At 43.8% G+C, this 27060-nt stretch overlaps 2 protein-coding genes across 2 annotated transcripts in view; one reads left to right on the top strand and one right to left on the bottom strand.

The window, feature by feature from the left end:
- Positions 1 to 536: 536 nt before the first annotated feature.
- Positions 537 to 13154, bottom strand: IRF3 (interferon regulatory factor 3). Its single transcript, XM_063302073.1, has 10 exons — positions 12969 to 13154; positions 10840 to 11017; positions 10622 to 10728; positions 10173 to 10227; positions 8485 to 8623; positions 8291 to 8330; positions 7285 to 7441; positions 6541 to 6909; positions 3774 to 3892; positions 537 to 939 (listed from the first exon to the last, which is right to left on the bottom strand). The coding sequence occupies exons 1-10, from the start codon at positions 13131 to 13133 to the stop codon at positions 769 to 771; spliced, it is 1500 nt and encodes a 499-aa protein (XP_063158143.1). The 5' UTR covers positions 13134 to 13154; the 3' UTR covers positions 537 to 768.
- A 13169-nt stretch (positions 13155 to 26323) lies between these two features.
- LASP1 (LIM and SH3 protein 1) overlaps positions 26324 to 27060 on the top strand; it is a 41452-nt gene continuing 40715 nt past the window's right edge. Inside the window, exon 1 of the mRNA XM_063300879.1 lies at positions 26324 to 26606. Coding sequence (XP_063156949.1) covers positions 26538 to 26606 — 69 coding nt within the window. The 5' untranslated portion in view covers positions 26324 to 26537. The remainder of the gene's footprint in view (positions 26607 to 27060) is intronic.

The raw sequence follows: 27060 nt of genomic DNA, 5'->3' as shown, positions 1-27060 counted from the left end.
AATTGCTTTGTGTTATGTGAATCTCTGATCATAGTTAGATATGCTCGGACAAGCTAAGATGCTTGTTTTATAAGTTTTGTAAGTGGGTAACTTACAAATCCTGGCCTGTTTGGGTGCATTCAACCATATTTCTGAGTTTGTGCATAACATCATCTGTCTTCTTCCTGACATCGTGACATGCCAAGTGGAGTGACTTCAATCACAGGTTAAGCTAGGATTCTTGGCTTAGTGTCATGTGCAAATGCAGAATTAAGAACCAGATAGTAAAGGAACTAAGCAACTATATGAACTAAAACCAGCAAAGGCCTTAGTGTAGTTCTCAATCTTCCAGATGCAATCAAGAGTGTATAGACTAGATGAAGCTGTAAAAAAAGCTATTAATGCTTACATGTGGCTGGATTCAGATGGATAAATCTGGTTTGTCTAATACCAAAACTGGTGTCTGTATCTCAACATCAGCAAGAAAAGGAGGAAATAGCTTTAAAAAAAACTTCAGCCCATAAAGGTAATATTGAGCAATATTTTATTAGACCAAACACATTTTTTACATTCTAGACAGTATGCAGACCCAAAACCAGAAGGCTGGGGGGTTGGGGGGTGGAAGGGAAGCAATAATTCAATTGACTCAAAAGGTCCAGTAGAATTCCAGGCTACATTTCAGTTCTTGGTGTTCACCTTTTCACAGGAAAGGCAAAATGTCATCCTGCTGTAGAACAGAGGAATCCAAAGGGAGCTGACTCTGACTGGACAACATGTAGTATTGTGTAGCTAGCTCCTAAACTCTATTTCCATCTTCTCTTCCCATTTGTGCAGCTGCTCCAGAAAGCAATGTTGTTGTAGAGGATCTGAAATCCTTAGGTCTGGTTCGTTATCTTTTAATGATGATGCCCCATGAATCTGGCTCAGTTCATAAAGATGTTCTAAAACTTTGGGAATTATCTAGGTGTAGAGGTGGGAGAAGGGAGGAGAGAAAAAAACTGCTGCTTATAGTCAGTTCTTCAAATTTTGTTCATCTCTACTACTGAAAGGTGGTCATTTCTGACACTTGCAGTTATAGAGCTTTCAGTGTGGAATCTGATCCTGACCTGATTCACACACGTCGAGCTATGGCTTGTTGAATAGTTCAAAACTCACAATATTCTAGTTTAGTGTGGCCCTCAAACCTTTGGGTAAGCCCTTCAGAGATTCCCCAAAGGTATTGTTTCAGAAACCTTAAATTGTTTCTCAGTGTGAAAAACTGGATTCTAAATTTTAATGTGACAGGAGAAAAGACCTAAGTGTACTAAGAAGGTATGCAGTCCTGTGGTAGCCAGTAAACTATAGGTTAGAATCGCTGGGTTTGGATGGCATATTAAGCCACAAATAAAATAAATATGGTCTGCTTCAATTCTTCTGAACCTAGGTAAAGGTAAAGGTTTCCCTTGACGTAAAGTCCAGTCGTGTCCGACTCTAGGGGGCGGTGCTCATCTCCGTTTCTAAGCCTTGGAGCCGGCGTTGTCCCTAAGGACCCGTCCGTGGTCATGTGGCCGGCATGACTCACGGAACGCCGTTACCTTCCCGCCGAAGCGGTACCAATTAATCTACTCACATTTGCATGTTTTCGAACTGCTTGGTGTGCAGGAGCTGGGACGAGCAACGGGAGCTCACCCCGCCGCGCGGTTTCGAACCGCCGACCTTCTGATCGGCAGCTCAGCGGTTTAACCCGCAGCGCCACCGCGTCCCTAGACTTCTGAACCTAGCTACTCTGTAAAAGTAGGTCTAGCTTCTATGACTTCTGCTAGTGCATAATGGAATTCTAGAGGAGTGGGGAAGTTTTGGCTTGCCAGATACTGGATTTCAACTTGCTTCAATCCCAGCCAACACAGCTAATGCTCAAGGATGTGAGCTACTGTCAACATCCGAAGGCCACCGGGTCACCACCCTGTTTATTTCCCAACTTAGTTCACCGCGCTGCAACAACCGTTGTGGCCCTTGAAGAATGGACGGCTTTGTTTGCTTTTGGACTTCCCTAGAAAGTTGGAAGGGATTAATGCACAAGTAGCAGAGGCTAAGGAGGAAAAAGAACACCCAATCAGAACGTGGGGATGAATAAAATGTGAGAAAGAGATTGAAAGAAAGGCTCCTTCATGAGCAGCCAAAAGAACAGGACTGTTCCCTGGCTGCTGAGTTTTGGAAACACTTGGAGAACAACCATCTTTTCTGAGACGTGCTTTAATTTAACCCCACAAGGAGAATCTTTTCCCCTTCATAGTTTTGCTCAAAGCTGAGAGAGAGAGAGCTGCTTCTCCCATCTTCTAACTGCTTTGAGCTAAGAACACAGTGCAACATGGAACAAAACTGCCCTTCTGAACATTAAGGGGAGAATAGGAAAAAAGAACCCAAACAAAGGCTGGGTTCACATACAGGACATGCTAATGCTTAAGTGTGTTGTGTAAATCAAGCCACCCTGGACTTAATAAATTACGGGTAAACAAATTATACCTTAGTGTAATGTGTGACCCTAAAGAAAATCTATGTGGTTGCTAAGAGTCAACACTGACTTGATGGTACATAATTACAATGTGTGAATCAGATCACTGAATCAGTTGATAGCAAGCAGTAAATAGCCTGTACAGACACAGTTCTTCCTTCCCACTCAGGGATGAGAACCTTTCAGTTCTAAGGGGACTACCATGTGCTCTTTTGGTCAAGTGCACCAACCCTCCTTTGAAGACAAACTATATATTCTGCACTCGGAGAAAAAGGCCAACATTACTGTAAATACAGAGTTAATTTTCCCTCAAACTATGTCTGAATTGAGCCACAGATAAGTAGAAAAGACAAACCCCATTTTGGCCGTGGAACTGATTTTGACAAGAAAAGATTAGAGTTAGAATCCCTAACAGGCCAATCAGATACTGGTTCTCAAAGTGTAACTCCTTTAAATCTATACAAAAATGGAGGATTGTTTCCCACCAACACCATCCTGTCAGCATCTCCATAGTGACTAGCAATTTCTCTTTTGTGTAGAAATTATAAGGAGAATTACAGAAACTCTGAAGAATAATATACTGTATTTTATATTGCTATTAATTTTCCAGTTTCACATTCAGTGAATATTAGCATACAGTATTTACCTCTGGCTTCAGAGTCTCAGCTTCCATTTTCAAAAGCTTAAAGGAATCTCAAACTAAGCAGCTGTATTTAGAGGAAGTGTAATGCCAATTGGACTTTGGACAAAATGTAAGTTTTCACACAGGACAGGAAAAATATATTGCAATAGAACATGCCAGTGTATTTTGCTGCCTCTGTTTTTAATAGATTTCTAGTTTGCAGGATCATTTTTTTAAAAAATGAAGTGATAGCTTTGTCTATTGAAAAGCATACCCCTAAATCAATTTTAATTGCACTTGTGTTTTTATTTATTCAGTTTGTGTCCTTTCTATTTATCAAGTGCTCAAAGTAGCAAACAACTTGATAAAATGACAATTTAAACCATCATAACTAAAATAATTAATACTGAAATTTTGTCTAAAAGGTGTGCTAGGTGTTCTGGTAAAGGTGGAGATGCCAAATTCAGTTCCCAGCGCAGGGCATTTCATAGCTCTCTTACTAATGAAGCATGTTACTCTTTAATTAAACTACAATGTGGTTTACTTCACATCATTTGGGGCTTAAGCGTCCAATCTATTTTACAGCTGCACATAAAAATATTTCCTTGGGAGAAGCATAAGAAAAACATACTGGGAGAGTGTACATGTATACGTTTAGCAGACTTTAGGACAGGCACTTACTTGTACCATGATCAGTTTTTTCTTCCAGGAGCGATTAGAGTCAGGCCATTTCTCCCCAAAGGATAACCACTGAGTGTAATTCGGAGAGCCATTGCGCCCCTCAATGTATCCAATCAATTCTAAGGAAAGAAAGACGGGTGGGAGGGATTTTTTTCTTGTATTTGGTTGCCCACCACAGGAAAATACAAAACCTGCTCCCCAATTAGCGTCTGCCCATGGTAAGAAAATCATGCTTACACCACCAAGATCTCCCAAAGATACTTCAAGCTTAACAGAAGGGAGCAGTGACATCCGAAGAATTTAGAAAAAATCAATATAGCCACCACTTCTACAAGTTTAGATGAATGAAGACCCACACCCACCCATGGCTTCCCAAGAAGTTCAACTATCTATGGACCATTGATCTGGAGAAAGGCATGGCAAGAACAGGCACACAGCTGTAAGTCAGATGTAGGTAGCCTGTATATGCCCCCTAAAGGTAAAGGTTCCCCTTTAGTCGTGTCCGACACTAGGGGGTGGTGCTCATCTCCGTTTCATGGCCGAAGAGCCAGTATTGTCATGTGGTCGGCATGACAGTCACAGAACGCTGTTACCTTCCCGCCAAAGTGGTACCTATTTATCCACTCACGTTTGCATGCTTTCGAATTGCTAGGTTGGCAAGAGCTGGGGCGAGTGCGGGAGCTCACTCCGTCATGTGGGGCTTGGGTTCTCGAACCGCCGAACTTGCAACCTTCCAATCAACAAGCCTGGCGTCTTCACCACTGAGCCACCACGCCCCCTGCATACGCCCCCTAGCCAATTGTAAAATCCCATAATGGCTTTCCATAGTGTGTGAATCATAGTCTAAATGTTATGCACAAATACAGGCTGGTTGCATATCTGTGTGAGGGAGGGAGGGAGGGAGGGAGGGAGGGAGGGAATATGGGCAGCCCCACTCTCACGTAACATGCTAAACTACACTAAAATGGGGTCTGCAGTTTGTAAATGTAGATTGTAGATCTGAGATGAACCAAGCCTTCGCATGACATTTTTTATTTCTTTGAGCACCGTATGATACATTATGTTTTGTTAACCTGGGTTTAGCATGTATGAAATCAGCCTCTGGGTTCTGCACCTGACATATTTTTGCTAAGGGAATGGGGCTCTTGGCTGCAAAAGACTGCTATATGACTATTAATGTTAAAAACGGGAGTTTCCAATCCAATATTCATAAAGACTTTGCTGTTTTATTAGGATAGGGATGGGGAAGGATAGGATAGGGATGGGGAAGCAGTGGACCTTTAGTTTCAACAGGTTCTGCTAGCATGCCTAATGCTGAGGACTGATGGGAGTTGTCCCAACATCTGAATATAAACAAAATCTCAGCTATAAGTGAAATTAGGGATCCTCTGCTTTCAAAAGAAGTAGCTAATTAGCCGGGTAATGATTATCATGTCCTGTGTGTTTGGGAAAAGACAAGGAAACATATGATCAACTTCACTTGCCTTGTAATAATGATACACAGCTCAGGGGTGGGATCTACACCAAACACTTGCAGAAGGCTGCCAGACTCAATCTCTGGCAACTTGAGATACATAAAAGATTAAAAGCACCCAAAGGCCATCACTAGCGAGTACTGCAGAAAATACTGAATGAAATGAACCCACAGTCTGACTCTAGAAGCATCACTACTGAGTCTTCCAAGAGGACCCTAAGAGTCAAGACTGCCATCCTTCATTCCCCAAAAACAAGTTCCCTTTTTTTTTCATAATGCACTTTCCTCTCTCTTGTTGTTGTTTATTCGTTTAGTCGCTTCCGACTCTTCGTGACTTCATGGACCAGCCCACGCCAGAGCTTCCTGTCGGTCGTCAACACCCTCAGCTCCCCCAGGGACGAGTCCGTCACCTCTAGAATATCATCCATCCATCTTGCCCTTGGTCGGCCCCTCTTCCTTTTGCCTTCCACTCTCCCTAGCATCAGCATCTTCTCCAGGGTGTCCTGTCTTCTCATTATGTGGCCAAAGTATTTCAGTTTTGCCTTTAATATCATTCCCTCAAGTGAGCAGTCTGGCTTTATTTCCTGGAGGATGGACTGGTTGGATCTTCTTGCAGTCCAAGGCACTCTCAGAATTTTCCTCCAACACCACAGTTCAAAAGCATCAATCTTCCTTCACTCAGCCTTCCTTATGGTCCAGCTCTCGCAGCCATATGTTACTACAGGGAACACCATTGCTTTAACTATGCGGGCCTTTGTTGTCAGTGTGATGTCTCTGCTCTTAACTATTTTATCGAGATTTGTCATTGCTCTTCTTCCAAGGATTAAGCGTCTTCCTCTCTCTTACTGGACAAGAAAGTGACCAAATGCCCCTTTGACCAAAGGCTTCCTGAATAGAGAAGGTGCTCCCTCATGTCCCATTATTTAGGCAGAATGGTTTTCTTCTAAGCCGGTTTCCCTGTCCGGTTGCGGGAGGAGATCAGAAATGTCCTGTTCTAACCTGTCAGCCCAGGGCAATGCCAATCTTGGGTTGCTGCCTGAGCAACATCATTGCATGGATTATGTGCCATCAAGTCCGTGTTGACTCTTAGCAACCACACAGATAGATTTTCTCCAGGACAAACTGCATGTATTACTTGGGGTTTAATTAATGGGTGCACCCCAGGCCGTCTTTTGATAGCAAAAGGTCAATGAAGCCGTGGAATAATTCAGTGGTTATTTTAGCATAAGGAAAATTAGCAGAAACATCTGGACAAGAGCTCTTAGGGGACGGGTAAGGGTCACCTCAGCATACCTGATACAAACTGCTGCAGGTTGAAGATGGGAACGAACTGTTTCCTCAGTAGCAATCCGTGCGGCACCCCATCTCCCGGCATCTCAGACTGGCTCCAGAAGACATGGTAAATGCCTTGGCGCATGCCACACAACTGGTTCCCCTTGATACAGAGCAGCACACCTGGTGCCACTCCTTGCAGAAGCCGAAGCGTGTGCGATGCTTGCAGCTTGTCACTCAAAGTGGTGGGGTCAGGCAGTGTAACATCTGCCAAATCAGGATGATTGCCAGAGACACCAGGAGGCACAAAGCACAGGCCTTGTGAATTCCTGAAGACTTCACTGAGGACCAGACGGCCCCGATAAAAAGTCCGAACCTCAAAATCTGTCTCTAAAAAGAAAGAAATCCAAACTCTCAAGGCTGAGGCAGTATTTTTATTAGTGCAACTTCAGTTCACCCACACACAAAATGTGTACAGCTGTAAAACAGGCAAAAATTAAGAAAGTTTAAATTCTACTACTACAGCAGTACGTTAGTGCCAGGAAATCTGTGGCTCTCCAAATCTTATTAAACTACAACCTCCAGCACTCTTTAGTATTGGCTGTGCTGGCAGGGGCTGCTGGAATGTGTAGTTCAGCAACATCTGAAGGGCCCTAGGTTTTCCAGTTTCTTAAAATGCTGGGGTTCTTTTACCCAAAACAGGAAAATTTCTCACCACTGTTCTGCAAGAGAACCTATTATTTCCTCTAGATTCAGGAAACTTACCAAACTCATGGGCCGCAATCAGTTGTAACACTGGTGGGATTGTGACAACGGGTGGATCCAATTCTAAATTGGATGAAGGTAGGCCTCCACAGCAAATCGCATTTTCTGCCCCTATCCCTGAATTGAATATCGAACAAAAAATATATATATTAAGAAACTAATACTTGTGGGCACACAGCTACATTCATTCAAGGAACCTAAAGTACTGAGATGTGGAAATCTCTGGAAGAACAACAATTCCTGCATCATTATTTGGGCAGTTACCTCCCCACCCCCCCATCCCCCAGGGTCTTGTCTCAATTTAAATCCTGTATCAGTTTAGCCACTCTATTTATCTCATGAAGTGAGCTGCAGCTCATAAAAGGTTACACCTTTTAATACAATTTGTTGGTCAGAAAAGATGCTGCTTTAAGGAGTCTAGGGTTCAAATCTTGAGAGAGCAAGCAGATTTTTATCTAGTAGAACTGTAGCTTGAAAGTTTTACTCTGATTGCATAATTTATCACAATCCTCAAACATTATTGGCCAGAACTGGCTCCATCATGGGCAGGATTTGGTATCTGGAGTGGAACTTATTAGTAAAATTTATGCTCCATCCCTCTACAAAGGCTTAGATTGAAAAGAAAACTGCTTGAAAATATTCAATAAAATGATGCTGAAAGTTCTACTTTTTCTGATAGATCAATTCCATTCTTCTGAACATTTTTTTCAGAAAGGAAAAAAAAAATGCAGCTTAGCCAAAAGGTAGAAAGCAAGTTGGACAACGATTGTTAGGCTTTTTTATGGTATTTCTCTGCACTGTTGTACTAGAGGATTCTTCGCCCCCCCAACAATGCTTCTTTAGAACATTCCAATTCCCAAACCAATTCTTGTTCCAAATGTCATTCGTGTTTCTCAATAATTAAGAAAACAAGGACTCTTTATGTTATGTGAAAATGGAGATTTCAGCATCACATCATTATTCCTCCTAAATGGAGGAAGGGATAAAAAGTCTTTGTATTTCTTACTATGATTTTCTTTCTACAATGTCTGGATTGGCATATGATGCTAAGGTGAGAAGGTCTTGGTTCACACAACATTGAAGCATAAAACAGTTTTCAAAGCTCAACACTAAGTTCATTCTCTGTATTAAGTCAATATGGTTCGTTTGGGTTTGGTTTACCATTCTGTGTACAAGGAATTGCTCTGACCACAAGACAGCTAAGAATTTCCCCTGGATCCCGGAAGCTTACCAAATTCATTGGTTCCCCTGGGTTGTTCCAATAGGGTCCTTGGTACTGTAGTAATAGTCAGTTCCAACTGGGATGGAGACAGAGTTTTATACCACTCTGGACAGTCTTCTCCTAGGGCCAAAAGTGAAGTATTGTAGAAGACAGAGAGACAAAAAGAAAACTTCACATCAAAACACACAAGACAAAACTTTTTAAAAATGCAAAATAACATCATTTGCTCCCTCCCTTCTGACCATTTATTTCTCAAGCACCTGCCCAACCTTTTGATCCTTTTTTAACATTTTATTTTAAAGATGATTAAAAACACAACTAAAAAAAAGGAGAAGAACAAAAAAATGGAATTTACAAACTACAAACATTAGGTAAGAATTTACAAAATGTTAAGAAAAAAAAACATTTTGTTATTCTACTAGTCACATTTCATTGATACAATACATAAAGGTAATCTTACATCAGTTTGGCACTTTAAAAACTATCATTAAAATAAAGTCAGAAAAGAAAAACAGCCAATATAAGGATCATTAATCAAAATAATGACTTCCAACTAATCTGAAAAGGTCTGAGGTTGACTCTGTAACTAATTAGACAAATCTAGAGCTTTAAAAACTTATGTTAAGAGAAACCCAAACACTGGATACAGTATAGCAGAAGTCTATGTGCAAAATTATAATTTATAAATGGTTTCCAGGTTAAGTTAAAATTAGACTTTTTAAATATGTAGTTATTTTGACATTAATGCATACACCAAGAGCTTGGTTTGCTTGTCCTCTAAAGAAGGAACTGAGTATCATTTCCAGTGGAAAGTATAAAATATACTAGTAGCTGTTATCATATACAAAGCCAACTCAGTATTCTTTGTAGGAATATAAAACTTAAAGATGCTGGTGAGATAGAAAAATCAATACTTAAAATTTGTTTCATTTTGTGGCGAATAATCTTCCAAAATTGCTGGGCTTTATGACACTGCTACCAGATGTAAAAGAATTGTGGAGCCTTTGGTGCTCGCTGAGCCTTGTTTTCTTGCAGACATTTCATTACTTGACTAGGCAACATCTTCAGTGCCACTTCAACAAGGCTCAGAGAGCACCAAGGACTCCACAGTTCAACCCTGAGCTACAAATATTCTCGATTGGTATAAAAAATTCTCCAATCTGATTATTAAATTTTCAACTTTTTTTTTTTACATTAACATCCATTTTAGCTGTCAACCTAGATAAAAAAACAACTTGCACTAATTTTCTCTAAGTAAATTTGTCTTCCGCGGATGTTCCCATTGTTGCCTATTAATTTAGATTTTGCATACATTTAAACATACAGTGCTTAACTTGTTCTGTTTATGAATTGTATTTCAGTGACAACTATATATATATATATATAAGCCCCAACAGATATTCTATGTTTGTGTTATAAGCATTTCAAATGTGGTCAAGTCTCTAAGTGTTCTACCTGGTTTCCGCAATTCTTTTTGAACTCTATTTGTCTGTATTGAAATCAATGAAGTGTTTCTGACCATTCCAAGGAGAGAGTCTCAGAAGATTTCATCTTTGTTTTATTAAAGGTTATATGTTGCAATCTGTACAAATGGTATCTCCACTTATTATGATTACCTTCATGAAAATAAATATTTTATATGATCCTTTTGATCCCTATCATTCACCTTTATCGGGATTGGAGAGATCCAGGGAACTCAACAAATCGTCCAGTGTTTCATCCTGAAGAACAGGATGGAAGATCAGAAACATTATCTAGTCCCTCGCCCTCCCTCTCCATCCTGGGTGATATCCAGCCCCAGGTTCTTCTTTCCATCCTCATTTTTCCATTCTAGTGTGTAAGCAATTTTGGGAGCTAAGGTTGCTCAGGACAGAAATGCAGTTCATGCCAGTAAGCACTGCCACCTAGCATTAAGCATGAGAAGCATAAAGCCAGCCTTTGGAGAAGCTGTTGGAAAGGGAGGAAGTGGTGCTGAGCTAAACCTTTAAAGGTATAAGAAGATGCCACCACTTCATTCTACCAGGGGGCAACAAGCTATGCTGAGTGTCTGGAAAGCTCCAGCAAAGGAAGGGAGCCTGAGAGTATTGTAGGTGGGTGAAACAGAGAAGCACTGACCTGACTAGAAGATGAACTCACCCCACTTGACTTCCTACTTTCAACTGGAATCAGTGGTGCATCGCTGGCCTCTACACTGGCTGCCCCCAGAACCGGACCACTTAGATCTATGCAAGGAAATAACAGACAAGTGCTCTTTCACTCCGATCCACAATCCTCCCTCCTTCAAATTACATTGTCATTTGAAGCTGCCGACCTTTCTGAGGTTAATTCCTTACTGGCAATATCAAGGTTGATTTTATACACTTTGTGAGGATCTTCAGAGGCAGTGCTGTTATCCTCCACCATCTCAATGCCATCTTTTCTGTTCAGGGCAGAGCGGAAATTCCTCTTCCATTCTGAAGGAGTCCGAGGATCCTTTCCTGGGTTGTAAAGGTTTCTAACAATGGCCCAGTCCTAGACAGAAAGGCACGGGGTAGGTAAACCCACCGCAATACATTCCACAATTGCCAGGCCTGGCTTCTCTTCCTCCATGCTCCCCGCCAAGGCAGCATGTGACGGAGTTCACACAATACACAAAATCTGGCTTGCTTCTGTCTTGTCTTAGTGCACTCTGTGAATCCAGCCGCTACAATTTGTAAGGCATGGTTTAAAGCTTAGCGGGTTGGGGAAACCAAGTCCTATGATGTAGGAAAGTTCATGCAGCATTAAGTTTCTTAGTCTTTAACAAACCATAATACTCTTTGTAGCTTTTGATTCAAAAACCTAACAGGTTACCCTCTGAAAGTGACTAAACTATATGGCTCGGTAATCAGATGTCTAGACCGGTATCTAGGGGTGTAGAGAGATGACCCTGATGGACATAAGATCAAGTCCACAAGAGGTAGATAATATTAGGAAGCAGCTCAGACAGACACCTCCGTAATTCACTGAACCATAAGTAGCAGGAGGAAGTACAACATAATCAGACTTGTAAGATTCTGTTATTGTAGCCAGCTTCAATGAAAGGTAGTTTTAGCCTCCCTGGGTTGATTTCTTGGTCCGGTCTACCAAGTGGGGTTGACAAAGGGACACAGGGGTCCAGCAGAAGCCACCATGGTATCAATGAGCCATGACACCAACATGCAAATGATGCTGGTTATATCATTCACATGATGACACACATTATGTCACTTATCCCACCCCCCTTGGAGATGTCAAAATCTGCAAGATGGCACAGTGATAAAAGCTCTCCCCCTATTGTGCATACATTGCATGCCCCCCCACACACATAAAATGCTCCAATCTATTTCTCTGCAAATCTAAGAAAAAAGGAGGCATCTCTGCTCTGCCCATGTTACGTCGTTAGCTGCAGTCTTTTTTCCACACCATGCCACTCCAGGGTTGTCCACCCCCCCCCTCTAGCACAGGGTTTCTCAACATGAGAAACTTTAAGATGTGTGGATTTGAACTCCCAGAATTCCCCAGCCAGCACGTTCCTGGGATTGAGAAAAACTGCTCTAGCCAATGGGTACCTAACCTTTTGGAGGCCAAGTCCTCTCTTGTAGTCAAGACAAAAACTTAATGAAACTTAAACATAGCTGATTTTGTTTCTCTCCAGTCATGTCTCAAATCGCTTCTCCTTTCTATCACAATAAAAGCCATTGGGGGGCTCAGACGTGCACCTCTGCCATAGCGCTACCTTTTCTCCTTGGTGCCCTCTGAGCATGATGACCTTTAAATACTAAACAACCTCAGCTCTTGGCCACCTTGGCTGGGGAATTATGGGAGTCCAACACATCTCAAGGGCCCCAGGTTGGGAAAGGATCCTTTAGGGATTCAGCAACAACCCCAAAGACTTGTCAGTTTGATGTACTGGATAAAGCAGTGTTTCTCAACCTTGGTGGCTTTCAGAGGTGGCTGGGGAATTCTGGGAGTTAAGTCCACACCTCTTAAAGCCACCAAGGTTGAGGAACACTGCGTTAAAGGAACTGGACTAGGAGCAGGGAAACCTGAGTACTTCTCTTCCCTTAAGCATGAAAGCCAGCTGGGTGACTTTGGGCCATTCTCTCTCAGACCTGGGTTTCCTGATCTGGTCTACCTTGTAGGGCTGACAGACCTGTCCATGTAATCACCAGGAGTCCAGATTGACTCAAAGGACCATAACGACAACAAAAGGTTCATAATGCAGAGAGCCATCAAGAGGAGCTAAACATGAACAGACTTCACCTGCAAGTCCAAATACTGGCTACCACCAACCAAAGAATGCAGAGTCAAAAGAAGATAAAGTGAACCTCTGTGATTGAAAGTTCAGACCAGACTTCCCTAATTGGGTGTCATGCAAATATACTGAACCAGAAGAGTCATCATCCCCTTGGCATGGGATGCAACACACATCCAACAGTGCAAGAAATCTCCACAAGCTTACCTCAAAGATCTGAAAATCCTCCGGGCTAACGTTCCGGCGTGAGCCATGCTTCCACAGCACTCGGAAGAGCGTTCTTTCTGGGTTGAGCCAGGACACACCTGGGTATCGCTGGGTGTCCAACTGCTCTATCAGCCAGGGCACAATAAGGGGCTTCTGAGTTCCCATTGAGGATTGCAGATGTGGTGTCACAGTTTCAATCTGTGGGGAAAGAGGACAGAATAACAGAATGAATGAAGAATGAATCACAAGGCACTGGAAAAGGAATGCTCTCCGTGCATGGAGAGAACTTTTGGGCATGCAATATTCTGGATTGTTTGAAATCCTTTGCCATGCCCTACTACTTCCCCACCTGTCCTGAGATCTGATGACTACACCTTCCGGAATTCCCTCATCAGCATGGGAATCGTAGTCCAATCACATCTATAGGGCAGTTGCTTGAGAAAAGCTCTAAGTGGTACTGAATTTAGGCTGCTCCCCCGTGCTTCTAAACAAGGCACTGCTCCTCTTGCAATAGCCTTTTCTCATCCACAACATTTTCTGGGTCAGCTAAATAACCACCTCTCCCATCCGTAGCCCTCCGCTGTTCCCACCGTTAAATAAAAGAAGTCGGAATAGTTGCAGAATCCTTTTCGGCAATCCTCGGCCGTTTCCCGTCTGGAAGTGCGGGGCAGGGGGATTTACTTCGGAATAAACATGAGATTGCTCTGCATAGTATGGAAATCCCACAAAAAGGAACTGCTACTCGGTTGGCCTTCGATTTCGGATCTGGAGGGTGGAGAGCACTTGCGGGAGACTTCGCCACTTTTATCCCCCGGGAGAAAGAGAACTCGCGCGCCCTCCCGACCGCCGGGCCCCCCTCCCCAATCAGAGTACCTACCTACCTCTTTCTCAACGGGATCCCCGCTTCAATCGGTAAAACAAGGAAGGCTACAAGCTCCTCCCGTGTCATACATTTAGTTTCGATTTCGTGGCTCAAAGATCTTCAACTGTGCACGCCTCCTTCTGGTTTAGTCAGGGAGCAATGTTTTTCTCGATGCGAAGGGTTTTTCCCGAGAGGCTCACGTGCACGTACGCCCAAAGGAACCACCACCAGGAGGGCGGTTTTGGTTTCCTTTCCTTTCCTTTTTTTTTAGGAAGGCGATTTGTCGAAAACAAGAAATCCAGGATTGTGAGAATCTAATGTAACTTCTCTAAGAAATCATGCCTATTGGAGTCGACATAGGCCTGGATGAATGCAATTGCCCGTTTGGGGAAAACTGTGAGAAATACTGAGGAATCAGAGGAGATGGGGTTCTCCTTAGAGTAAGCCCAAATACTGAAGAAGGGTGCCTGACGCTGCTAGTTTTCCTCCCAAAGTAAGCTATCAACAATAACCATCCCAGTAACCCTTCACAGGAGGGTACCATCTTGCTAAGAATGGGGTCCTGGAGGAGCTTGGACCCCCTGCCTGACTTCTCTGAGTTCTTCTAGGGAAGCCTAAGGCATCTCCCACCTATATGCCCTCGGACTGTGTTGGGGGAGGACCAGTTTGGCCAAGCAGGCTGAGGCATGGGAGAGAAGACCAACACATCTGGTGGGCAGCAGGTTGGGCATCTAGAAGCTGCGAATGAGCAAGGGCAGTACCTGTGGGTTCCTACTCTCTTGCTCAGTGGAGTAGCCCTAGAAAGAGCAGCTACTGTGAATGGATGAGTGCCCTTTGCTGGATTTGTGTCAAGCAGAGGTTTGGCAGCCTCTTTTGGGGTGCTTTCAATTTCATTAAAGGCCCTCCCAACTCCAGGATTCTGCGCACTGCCCAGGTGTCATTGTAGTAGAGCTGGGACCCACTTGGACTTACTAGGAGCAGCACCTTGTCCAAGGAAAGAGTAACTTTTTTAGTTGCTTCCTACCTGTCCCACCCACTACACAGTGGCTGGATTCTTGTAATCCATTCAGCCCAGACAGTATGAATCCAGCTACTGTGGTTGATAAGTCCACATTTATGGCTTAGCATGTTGTGTGAACCTTGCCAATTGTATTTTATTCAGTAAACAATGGATAAGCAAAGTAGGCAGTGTGTTGTGTGAATAGTTCCTGGCTTCATGCATCAGACTAGGCCATAATACATTTAGCATCCTTGTGGCTCAATGCAATGTGTTAACTCAGTTATTGTGGGTTATTAATCAAAGCTGATGTCTTTCTACCATGTATGAAACCAGCCAGTTGTGGTTTATCCTGCGTTAGCAAAATCAGTGCAGTGTGTGAATTCACAAGTGAGAGAGAGTGACAGAGCAGGAAAAGAATAAGTGAACATCTTTTGTTCTGGGACTGCATTAACCACTCTTGCTCAAAGTCAGAGAGTGAGCATGCTGGTAGAACAGTTTACCCCCAACCTTGTGCTTTTTTGATGTGCTGTACTACAGCACCCCTCATCCTTACCAGCCTTTCTATTTAAAAGTCTAGAAATTGAAAAAAAAATGTAGAAAACTATTGAACCTCACTAGCACATATACTTGTATAGAGATTCCAAAGACTATGATGTACACACCATGCCAGAAGCCACCAGCCAGTGGGAAGCCATCTACTCACCGCAAAATGAGTTTAGACATCTCTCAAAATGCGCTCAGGCTTGGCTTTCTGCTGTGCCCGTGTAAACCCACAGTATGCTTTGATGGTGGTCATGCTCCTGCTTTTCCTGCAGATGCATGATATGCTTTTTAAAAAAGTGACCCCTCTCTGTTTCAGTTTGAGAAATCCTGGTTTAGTGATTTGTGTGAGCATAAGTAGCCATCAAAAGGGTATAACTTGGGGAAAACTGAGGTGATGCAGTGTGGAAGGATACAACTGGTGAGCAAGTCAGATACAGTAGTGGCAGTCATATTCTCAGTTCATGCTGCTGAGAGTAAAGTGTGTTTTCACAACAGAGTAACTCATTGTTTAACCATGATTTACAGAATTAATTGCCCCCATTCATACACTCAGCTTGTATTTATACAGCATGCTTAACTTGGTTATTGTAATGTTCTGAGTTCACACAACACGCTGAACTACAGTTAAATAAATGGGCTGATTTCATATAACACATTAAGCTTCAAGAAACTGAAGCAAGATTTAAGCTAAGCATTGCATATTATACAAATGCAGCTGGTAGGTTCTTCCTTGATGTGGTTAAGCATAAACACAACCACACTGCCATAAGCTGACACACTGGCTCAGTTCAGAAAACTTCCTGAACCACAAAGTAGCCAGCCATTTTTTGATGTAGTGTGTTGTGTGAACTCATTGAAAGAAAGACTGAATAATCATAGGGAGGTTAAAGCTGCCTCTAGGTTAAAGCAGCAGCTTCTTCTGACTCATCTTAAAAAAATGAATTTGTCTGGAGGGAAGACATGACACTATTCTGCTGTCTAGAGGGAACTGAATGCCCAGAGAGAAATTGCTGTGAGAAAGTTGAGATACCAGTGCACATTTTCCTTTGAAGCAACTTCTAAAAAGGTGGCCATAATTCTGGAGTGTATCTTCAATCACCAAGGCCATCTAATCCATACTTGTTACTAAAGAATAGACGGATCGTTCTTTGCAGCTGACACAGATCCAGTTGCCACTAGGAAGCATCCTGGTTATTACCAAGAATTATTTGTCTTATGTTAAGACAGGGATTGCCTGGTAGCTGCTGAGTCATGGAACCTCACTGAAGCTTCATAAAATATGGGAACTATTGTCCTTAGTTCTAAGAATCAACACCAACTTGATGGAACATAATCAATTTCTCTTAAATTCCTTGTAATTCTTTCACTTTCATACCATTTTAAAATGATTTCTAGTCACTTGTATGTGGTCAGGTATTGCATTAATTTTTGTAGGAACCACAGTGCTCTGGGGAACTTAGTCTCCAAACATAGGTATGCCACCTTGAAACTGAGACTCCTAGGCAAACCGGTTTCAACTATCCCCAAGTCCCTCTTCAGGGTCAATTTGTTTGTTGTTTATATTGTACGCATGTGTGTATGTGCATTATACAGGGCTTTACTATTGCTTGTATTAAAATCGTTCTACAGGATCAGGTCAAACCTGTTTCTATTTTTCTAACTACTGCATTTCTGAGAAGACGGGTTGGTTAAGGAATGTTTCCTTTCCTAAGAAAGATAAAATGGAGTTAGGCTGGAGATGGAGTCTATGATATCCGGGCTGCAAATATCCAGATGGCCAGTAGCAAAGACATGGAGGTTATTGTGTGTCCTTGCTAGCACCCTGTGGTTGTCCAGATTTTTGCAGCCCAGATATAGTAAGTCTACTTGAGAAAAGATCTTTGCATTTGCAAGTAAGACTAAGTAATCTTGATAATGTAGAACTGTTTGATTTTCTTGGTTTCTTGGAGAGAGGACAAACTAAAGAGGACTACAAATTGGGCTTTTTCTAGTATTAGGGAAAGTCAACTGAAACTACTACTAGTAATATTAGTATTTCCCAAACGTTACCATACATCATTAATAGGCTGACCGTATTTCCCTGAGACAAAAACGGGACATTGGGATGGCAGAACGGGATGGGGTTAAACTTATGTAATATTCTGTATTCATGAAAAAGATTTTAAAAAGTTATCAACAATAAGCTGGGAAGGTGCAGGAGGGGGAGGTGTGGAGAGGAAGGAGGTGGCAGGAGGCTGGAGAAGTGCAGGAGGGCTGAGGGCAGCAGTGAGCTGGCACAAGAGGACAGGAACAGAGGAGTAGTGAACGGTTGTCCCTGACAACCTCTTCCTCTCTGGCGCGCCCTTTTATTTTATTTTCTTCCCGCCGTTTTGGCCTGAGAGCCAATCGGCTTCTTTTCTGCTGGGCGCGCTTTTCCGACCGTCTTCCACTGCACTGACTGGCGGCAGCAACTCTTCCTCTTGCTCACCGCCAATCAGCTGTTCCTGCGGTTCCCGCTGTAGGTTTCCCGCCAGATTGAGGACTACTGCCAATGGGTAAGTCAGCCTCCTTTTCAATTTCAATTTCAATTTTTTCCCGCTTTTCCCAACAACGGCTTCCAACGTTTTTAAAAAACGGGACAAAATTGAAATTTATGTTAAAACGACGGGGCGGTCAAGAAATGTTAAAAAAACAGGACTGTCCCATTCAAAACAGGACATATGGTCAGCCTATCATTAAAGGAAATATGTTCCATCCTGGTTCATGTTGCAAGACGGATGGGCAAACTTTTTTCACTGGGTTTTATGTATGTTTCTACCTTCAACTGTTAAGTGTTGGAGCCAGCTAGGCATAAAACATAGATATCTGTGTCTTAACTTAAACTAATGATAACAAAGGCACTATGCATACCATTATTATTAGTATTATGAATGATTAATTTCTATGGAACCTATTATTTCCCGGAGGCCTGGTTTTAGAACTCCAGCTAGCTGCGTCTGTTCCTCATCTGTTTATGCCTCAGTTTCTCACTAAGTAGCATGACCTATTGCCTGGTCAGACCAGCTGGCTAGGTTCAAAAAGCCTAAGGAACAGTTACTGGCTGCTTTATTGTGCTTACAGAGCAGGAAGTCTGTCTGTTGTGCGCCTTGTTTTTAAAGGTACTTATAAGGAAGGGCAGAATACTTTCAGCAGTTGGAGCAGCTAAGAGTTTCCTTTGTTAGATATCAAGCAAAGCAGATGAAGGACTGAACACCATATATCAGAAGCCATTCCCATCCAGGGTTGGCCCTTCAAAGCAGCCCAGAAAACAAGCACAAACCTTTTGCATGACGGTTGGCTAGGCTGTGGCTCTTCCTTCTGCCTCCCAAGGTCATTCCCACATAATATTACATCCAGTGAACTTGCATGAAAATAGATGGTTGTGCTGCTTCACTCTGAAAAAGACATTTGTCTATTTTTTTCTCCCCATGTCTGAACTACCATTTCCTCTTGCCCTCTTGGCCTCAGACCTACCCGCAGAACCAAGAAACTAGCTAGTTGTAAATAGTCCTGCTGCTGTAGCTGGTATTTGCTGGACTTGCTTACAGAGTAGGATGCCTGTTGTCAGGGAAAGTCGCACCAGAAAGCAAAGGGATACAGGTAGTCCTCGCTTAACAACCATCTCACTGCCCTGCAAGTGGCCGGTTGTGAGACCCTGTTTTTCAAGCTGGGATCCTGAGAACAGTTGGGGGTGTTGCTGCTGTACCAGCCTCCCTGCTGTGTAGCAACCTCCCTGCCTGAGCTGTTGGAGGCCGTCTCGGGGTTGGCAGTGTAGTTCCCCAGGCTTATGGTTCTGGGAGACTTCAATCTGCCATCCTTGGGACGTGCCTCGGAGACAGCCCGGGAGTTCATGGCTACCGTGGCAGCCATGGGCCTGTCCCAGATTATCCAGGACCCGACTCGAGACAGTGGTCACACCCCGGACTTAGTTTCTTTGTCGGAGCAGTGGCAATGTGATCTGAGGGGAGAGTTAGATCTGTCCCCATTGTCATGGTCAGACCACATCCTGGTGACTCTGAGATTTTATTGTTCCACCCCGCTCCGCAGGGAGGCTGGACCCATTCAATTGGTCTGCCCCCGGTGACTGATGGACCCGGTAGGGTTTCAGAGGGAGCTGGGGGTTATTCCCGAGGGCCTGCTGCATGGTCCAGTGGAGGTCCTGGCCACGGCCCGGAATAGGGCCGTGGCCGGGACCTTGGACAGGATCGCGCCTGTGTGTCCTCTCTTGCCTTGCTCGACCCGTCACTCCCTGTGGTTTACGGAGGTGTTGAGGGTTTTGAAGAGGGTTAAGAGACATCTGGAGCATCGCTGGAGGAAGACGAAGACTGAATCTGACCGAACACAAGCTAGAGCTGCTATTAAGGCCTACCTTGTGGCGGTAAGAGCGGCGAAACGTGAATATTTCTCCGCTCTTATTGCATCCACAGAATGCCGTCTGACGGCCTTGTTTAAGATCGCTCAATCTCTTCTGGGTCAGGTAGATCCAGGGACCCAACTACAAGGCCGTTCAGAAGAGTTTTCACAGCATCTGCAGGATAAAATCACTCAGATTCATTCTAAGTTGGACTCTAAGTGTGAAGCGGAGTCTGGGGAGATGCCAGGGGAATGTACTTACCCTGTTATCTGGGAACGGTTTGATCCTGTTGGGCCTGAGGAAGTGGACAGGATTCTCTGGACTGTGAATGCAACCACATGTCAGCTTGACCCATGCCGTTCCTGGCTGATAAAATCAGCCCGGGAAGTGACCTGTGGTTGGGTCCAGGCGATGGTTAATGCATCCTTGAGGGAGGGGGTGTTTCCGGCTGTCTTTAAGGAGGCGCTGGTATACCCCCTCCTCAAGAAGCCATCCTTGGACCCTACTATACTGGGCAATTTTCGCCCTGTCTCACACCTTCCCTTTTTGGGAAAAGTGGCCGAGAAAGTGGTTGCGTTGCAGCTCCAGAGAATTTTGGAGGAAATGGATTATCTGGACCTCTTTCAGTCAGGTTTCAAGCCAGGATATGGGATGGAGACTGCATTGGTCGCACTTACGGATGATCTCTGGCGGGAGCAGGATGGAGGGAGTGCATCCATCCTGGCTCTCTTGGACCTCTCAGCAGCTTTCGATACTGTCGACCATGGTATCCTTCTGGGGTGGCTCAGGGGGTTAGTGGTGGGCGGTGTAGTTTTGCGCTGGTTCACCTCCTTCCTCCAGGGCCGTTCCCAATCGGTGGTGATAGGAGAGGAGAGATCCGGCCCTCGACCCCTCCTTTGTGGGGTGCCGCAGGGTTCGGTACTCTCTCCTCTCCTATTTAACATCTACATGAAACCGCTGGGTGAGATCATCCATCACCATGGGATGAGGTATCATCAATATGCTGATGATACCCAGTTATACATCTCCATCCCGGGTGAGGTAAGTGATGCGGTCTCCACCCTTTCCAGGTGCCTGGGGGCTGTGGGGGCTTGATGGGGAACAACAGGCTTCAACTGAACCCTGGTAAGACAGAGTGGCTGTGGATTGATGGCTCCTCAGGTTCCAGGAAGTTGTCATCTTTGGTTCTGGATGGGGTGGCACTGCCCCATTCGGAACCAGTGCGGAACCTGGGGGTCCTCCTGGACTCGCGACTCCTGCTCGAAGAGCAGGTGGCAGTCGCGGCCAGGAGGGCCTTTGCACATCTTCGGGTAGTGCGCCAGCTACGCCCATTCCTGGACCGAGATGCCCTCCGAACAGTCATTCATGCCCTTGTCATCTCCCATATAGACTACTGCAATGCACTCTACATGGGGCTACCCTTGAAAAGTATTCAGAAGCTTCAGCTGGTCCAGAACATGGCTGCGTGGACAGTTACTGGGGCTGTAAAATCAGCCCATGTAACACCACTGTTACGCGAGCTGCATTGGGTACCAGTTTGCTTCCGGGTCCAATTCAAGGTGTTGGTTATCACCTTTAAAGCCCTACATGGCATGGGACCAGGGTACCTGAGGGACCATCTTGTCCCCATAACATTAACCTGTCCCACCCAGTCAGGCAGGGAGGGCATGCTACAGACCCCATCAGCAAAGGAATTTCATCTAGCGGGGTCCAGGAGGCGAGCCTTCTCTGCAATGGTGCCCGCCCTTTGGAACATCTTGCCCCCGGAGTTGAGACAGATTTCCTCACTCTCGGACTTCCGGAAGAAACTTAAGACCTGGTTCTGCCGCCTTGCTTGGGAGGGGGAGAGTGATAGCTCCACCTGGGGATGGCTGGTGCCATAGCACTGCTTAGTGATCCATCTCCACTTGGATTTTACGTTTGTTTTTTTGTATATTTTAATGTAATTTTTATCTGGCTATGTTTTAATGTTATTTATTATAAATCGCCCAGAGTCCCCCATTGGGGGAGATGGGCAGTGATATAAATTTAATAAATAAATAAATAAATAAATAAATTTGTTTAGTGATGGTTTGGACTTACAACAGTGCTGAAAAAACCAACTTGCAACCTGTCCATCGCAGTGTCCCCCCAGTCACGTGATCACAATTTGGGTGCTTGGCAACCGGTTTGCATTTATGACCGTCACAGTGTCCCATAGTCACATGATCGCTGTTTTTTACCTTCCCGGCTGGCTTCTGGCAAGCAAAATCAATGGGGAACGGCATGATTTGCTTAACAACCACACGGTTTGCTTAAGGCCTGCTGTGATTCGCTTAACAACTGCCACAAAAAAGTCGTAAAATTGGATTGGATTCGCTTAGCAACTGAAATTCCAGTCCCAATTGTGGTTGTTAAGTGAGGACTACCTGTATGTTAGTGGGGATTAATTGGCTTCTCCCTTCTTTTTTTATATATCTATCTGATAATAAGTACCCATAGCCAAAGTCATAGCTGTGAGAAGAGAGAGCAGTTAGGCAATTTACTTGTAACAACAACTCCTACTCCATTAGGAGGCACCAATGGACATGAATGTGAATAGCTATCTGTCTGATTATGTTTGGCTTTGATAGCATTTTAAGAGTAGTTAATAAATGGAACTGGAGGGAACATGCTTGAGGGGAATTTGTATGTGAGAAACAGAGAGAGATTACATTAATCCAATTTGCACTATAATTTTCTTGTGTTTCAGAAGAAACACCTGGTAGGAAACTACTACCACTTTCCAGCAATTATGGTTAGAGAGGGCTCTGGGGAATCAGAAGATTAATGCCACTTCTTCGTTTAACTCTAGTAGCATTCCATTTCTCCTCAGTCAAAACAGCAAAAATATGATAAAAGCAATTGCAAGTGGATGGTTTATAGAGCATACTTAGAGTGTCTTCTCTATTATGGGAGTGGGAGAGTGCTATTAAACTGCAAAGCAATTTAAAAGTGATCATTCACATTGACCCTGACTTAATTAAAACTTAAAGTGTTCATAAAATCGTGTTTTTAGTGCATGAAAATATAAGAACAATGTAAAGAAAGTTAAATTGAACAAAATCATTCAAAATGTAGTTTGTATCATTTTAGGCTTTCAACTAGCAAGCTCATTTCTGATCCTATAAAAAGAGTATAAGGTAAAGTCTGTCTTTTTCCAGCCTAAAGACATTTGGATTTACCTTTTATCATTTTATTAGTATTTTAAAATCTTTGACTGTACTTATGAACATTGCTTTAGAAGGGAGGAATATCCTGGCTCTTTTGCTTAATCATAGATAAATGCAAAAATATATTACAAAGCAAAAAAAGACAGTAAGTGTTATGAAACAAGTTTGAACATTTCATCCACTCCAACAGGAAACTTTACATTTACCCATGTAAATATGTAAGAGGACACTGCAAAAAAGGAGAGGGCTTAAGGGGCTGTATTAGGCTCAAGGGTATTAGCTTGTCTACCCCAGGTTTAGAACATAAAAATACCATGTTGTGACTCAGAGTATCTACAAACAAGAAGCATTAGTGGATTTATTTTCACGTTACTAGAATACAGCACCAGAGGGTGCTAATTTCCATCATATGTCGATGGCCTTGGTGGTTTTATTAATGGAAAAATGTTGGATTGCTCTTACGTTGCTTTTAAAGCAAATCAGATTCAGTCCACAATGATTGATTGGGGAATCTTCATGATTCTCTTTTTCCTTCCACTTGTGACTCCAAGCATCTGTGCTTTCATATCAAGAAATACTGAAGCAGTATGGAGATTTGTAATGTAAAATAAGGCTTTTTTAGCGTTTCAGAAGCACTGATATATCAGGGCAGATATGATTTGTCAGTCACACAATCTCCTTTGTTTCACAAGTTGGTAGTGTAAGATGGCTCCATTCAGACTCAGTCCCCTTATAAGAGAATAATGAAAAGCTGGTAAAGTCAAATCAAGTTGTAGAGAACATTTATCAGAGAACATTAGGGGGTGGGCGGCAGCGATGTTCCCATACTGAAAAAAAAGAGATTGTACATGAAGGAGAAGAAAATTGTCCAGTTTTACAGGCCAGGTATGTCTGGAGAGACAGAAAATAGTTACCTAAGGATTTTAATTTTTAGATGAGAAGTGACAGCTGAGGAAGAAAACAATGGCCTCCAAAATAGCACAGGATCTTCAACCGCATCCCATATTTCAGCGCTGTAACTGGGACAGAAACCATCTTCATACATACATTTAATATATGTCCAATAAATAGTGTGAGCAAGACTCAATTAGTTTTGGATATTCTTCCAACTGTGTGTGAATTAGTCATCTTTCTTCCTCTATTTTACATTTCCAGAGGGATTGGTTGAAATATTTCTGTACTTTTTTCTTAGAAGGTTGGCAATTCTGAAATGAATATATTTGTAATAGGAAGATTGGACAGATGACTTGGAGTAGGATAATACGATGCATGAAAAGGTTGAACGGTCAGTATTAAAAAAGAAACATAGGCCCTTTTAGTGGTCAAGATGCAGGTTACAAGAATACTGTAGCTATTTTTCCACTGATTATCTTTGTGGGAGAGATGAGGGTTTCAGCTGCTGATCTAGCATAAGAGACTCATGTATGAGTATGCATGCTATATTTCACATAATTCATTACTTAACAGAAGATCTGAAAGTGTTCTATATCCAGTGTACAATTATTGTTATTGATAAAAAAATCAGAGTGGGATTGAGGCCTACTTTTGTTGTAGTGATTTTAAACCCCACTCCACCCCAAGTTTCTTAATTCACTCAAGGAACCAGCTTCTTTTTTCCTTCTTTTTAAAAAGAAAAAAAACAGTTGGGTTATTCTAGGTAGGAGAATGAAGTGAAGAGGTGACATATAACTTGCAAGAAATAATGGCCAGTTCACACATCATACAAAACCCTGCATTTTAAGCATAGCTTATTGAGAAGCCAAATTTGCTGAGCTCACACATAAGCTATAAACCAGTTTAAACATCAATGTCGGGTTCCCTAAACACTAAGTCAAAACCTAACAAATCTGATTTATGGCTTTATATGATATGAGGATTAAGAATAAGCATTCTAGAAAGTCAATACTTCTCTCTCTTTTCAACTAACATTATTTGTTACAGTTGGTAAAATGACATGTTATTTATTATTCTTCAGAGAGGTAAATGGGATGAAGTGGAGATTTTGGAGACCTGTAAGGAAAATGGACAGCTAGTGTATTGCTTTTGTTTTGGGAATAGCAAGTATATTTGACCAGAAAAAGAGTTTGAGAAACACAGAATAGAATACATAACTTTGCATATATTAAATCTATAGTCAGTCCTTATCAATTCCAGATAAAAGTGCTTTTATCATCTCAACTCTTCCCATAATTTCCAACAATTTGCCATGCTGGTAGGGGAATAACCGCCCAGAGTCCCTCCTCCAGGGGAGATGGGCAGTGATAAATTTGATTAATAAAATAAATAAATATGGGCATTATAGTACACTGTATCTGGAGAGTGCTGGGTTTAGGAATCCCAGGTTAAAGTATCTTGCTTAAAAATGAACTTAGCCTTAGACTCTGGGAATTGGAATAGACAAAACTGATAATTTAAGTGGAATAGCTTGCTTTGGCATTAAAAAGATCTAGCATTAGGCTTTGATTTGGGATGTTTTGTATCTTCAGAAAGCTCCATAATTGGTAGACACTCAATAAATGCAGGCAGTCCTGTGGCTTAAAAAAGGATACATTTCAATAGGTGAAACAAGTTGTTCTTTTCCTACTTGTTGAATGACTGTCACAAGATTTTCAAAAGCATGGAGAAGTACTGACATGCAGGAGGAAAACTGACATTTTCTTTTGAGGATGGACAGCTATTGCAAAGCATTTTGGCAACCAGGAAACAGCTCTCTCTCTGGTTTTTGGTTTGGTGCTGTTTATACTGCTCCCTATTTCATTTTTACATTCTAGCTTTAGCGTACATAGGAGACAGCTTTAAATTCCATTAGGAGCTCTCCCTCCAAACGTGTTAAATTACAATTCCCATACTTCTTAACCATTGCGTGTACAGTCTGGGAGTAATGGGAGATAAAGAGTGCAATGTATCTGAGAGGGCTAGGTTGGGAAGACCGCTAAATAGGAAACAGGCAGAGTACAGCAGCTCTAATCTGGTCCGAGGCAAAGTTCAAGGGAGTTTCCCGCTTCCAGGTAGAAGCAAGAAAGAGAAGGATTTTCTAAGTCCGGCTCTCCTTCAGTTGGCCGAGATGGCCAGGGATGATGGGGACTGTAGTAGTTCGAAAGGTCCTCCCTAGGAGGAAATACCCAGAGGGAGATCGCGCAGGTCCGCCACCCTGGCCACAGTCCTCAGCCTGTTTTTCGAGTTCACTGTCTCACTTCCCCCCCCACCGCGCGCTCCAGATTCCCTCCCATTTTGTCAGGGTCTCTCTCTCTCGCTCTCGTACGTGCGCACGCACCCTCTGCCCGTCTGGCGTCGCCGGCTTCCTCCTCACTCCTTTTGTGTGTGCGCGCGCGCGGTCGGCAGCTCCCGCTGACGAGGAAGAAGGCGGAGGCGCGCAAGCGAAAGAGAGTGGCTCGCCGCGCCCCTTTCCTTCTCAGTTGCCCCCAGCCATTGCCGGGGCGGCTTCCTGCTTGCTCGCCTCCCCTCCTTCCGTTGCTGGCTTTGCAGAGCCTTCCTGAGGGCGCAGTTTTCGAGGCAGCGGTGGCGGCAACAGCATTCTTTTTCCTCTTCCCCTCACACACACACACACAGACCCTTCCCTCCACAACTCGCTTCGGTCGCCATGAATCCCAGCTGCGCCCGCTGCGGCAAGATCGTCTACCCAACCGAGAAGGTGAACTGCCTCGACAAGGTGGGTGTCGTGAGAAGGCGCAAGCCCCGCTGAACGGGTGGGGCGGGTGCTCCTTGAGGGGATCTCTGGGAGGAACTGAAGGGGAGGTCGCGAAGCCGAGGAGGGGGCGAGGAGCAGCGGCAGCTGTTAGCCCGGAGACGGACGGAGGCAGAAGGCTGCCGCTGGTCGCCCGAGGAGGGGGTGGGGAGGGAGAGTGATCGTGGAGGACGGTTGAGGTGGAGCGGGGCAGAGATGTCAAGGGCGGGATGGTCGGTGCGGAGCGTGTGTGCGTGGAGGGAGAAGGGAAGACGGGCCAGTTGGAGGGGAGCGAGGGAGGGCGGCAGGCAGGCAGGGCCTGAAGTGGGGGATTGCCGGAAGGGGAGAGCAGGCCAGGCTGAGGGAGGGAAGCGCGTGGAAAGCACAAAGGGGGCACTTGAGAGAGTGGCCAGAGGGGAGGGGTTGAAGGAGCTGGGCG

This window comes from Candoia aspera, chromosome 4 (assembly GCF_035149785.1).
Source record: "Candoia aspera isolate rCanAsp1 chromosome 4, rCanAsp1.hap2, whole genome shotgun sequence".
Lineage (NCBI taxonomy): Eukaryota > Metazoa > Chordata > Lepidosauria > Squamata > Boidae > Candoia > Candoia aspera.
Note: the sequence above shows the minus strand (reverse complement) of the source record. Positions and strands in the feature narration are given on the sequence as shown.

What these genes read in the sequence shown, in the direction of transcription:
- IRF3 (XM_063302073.1), bottom strand. Translation starts at nt 13,133, where the DNA reads ATGGGAACTCAGAAGCCCCTTATTGTGCCCTGGCTGATAGAGCAGTTG. An exon ending in TCTCTCCAATCCCGATAAAG is followed by an intron (nt 8,624 to 10,172) that starts GTGAATGATAGG and finishes TGGCCCTAGGAG; the next exon opens with AAGACTGTCCAGAGTGGTAT. An exon ending in CCTGCAGCAGTTTGTATCAG is followed by an intron (nt 3,893 to 6,540) that starts GTATGCTGAGGT and finishes TTCTTTCCTTAG; the next exon opens with AATTGATTGGATACATTGAG.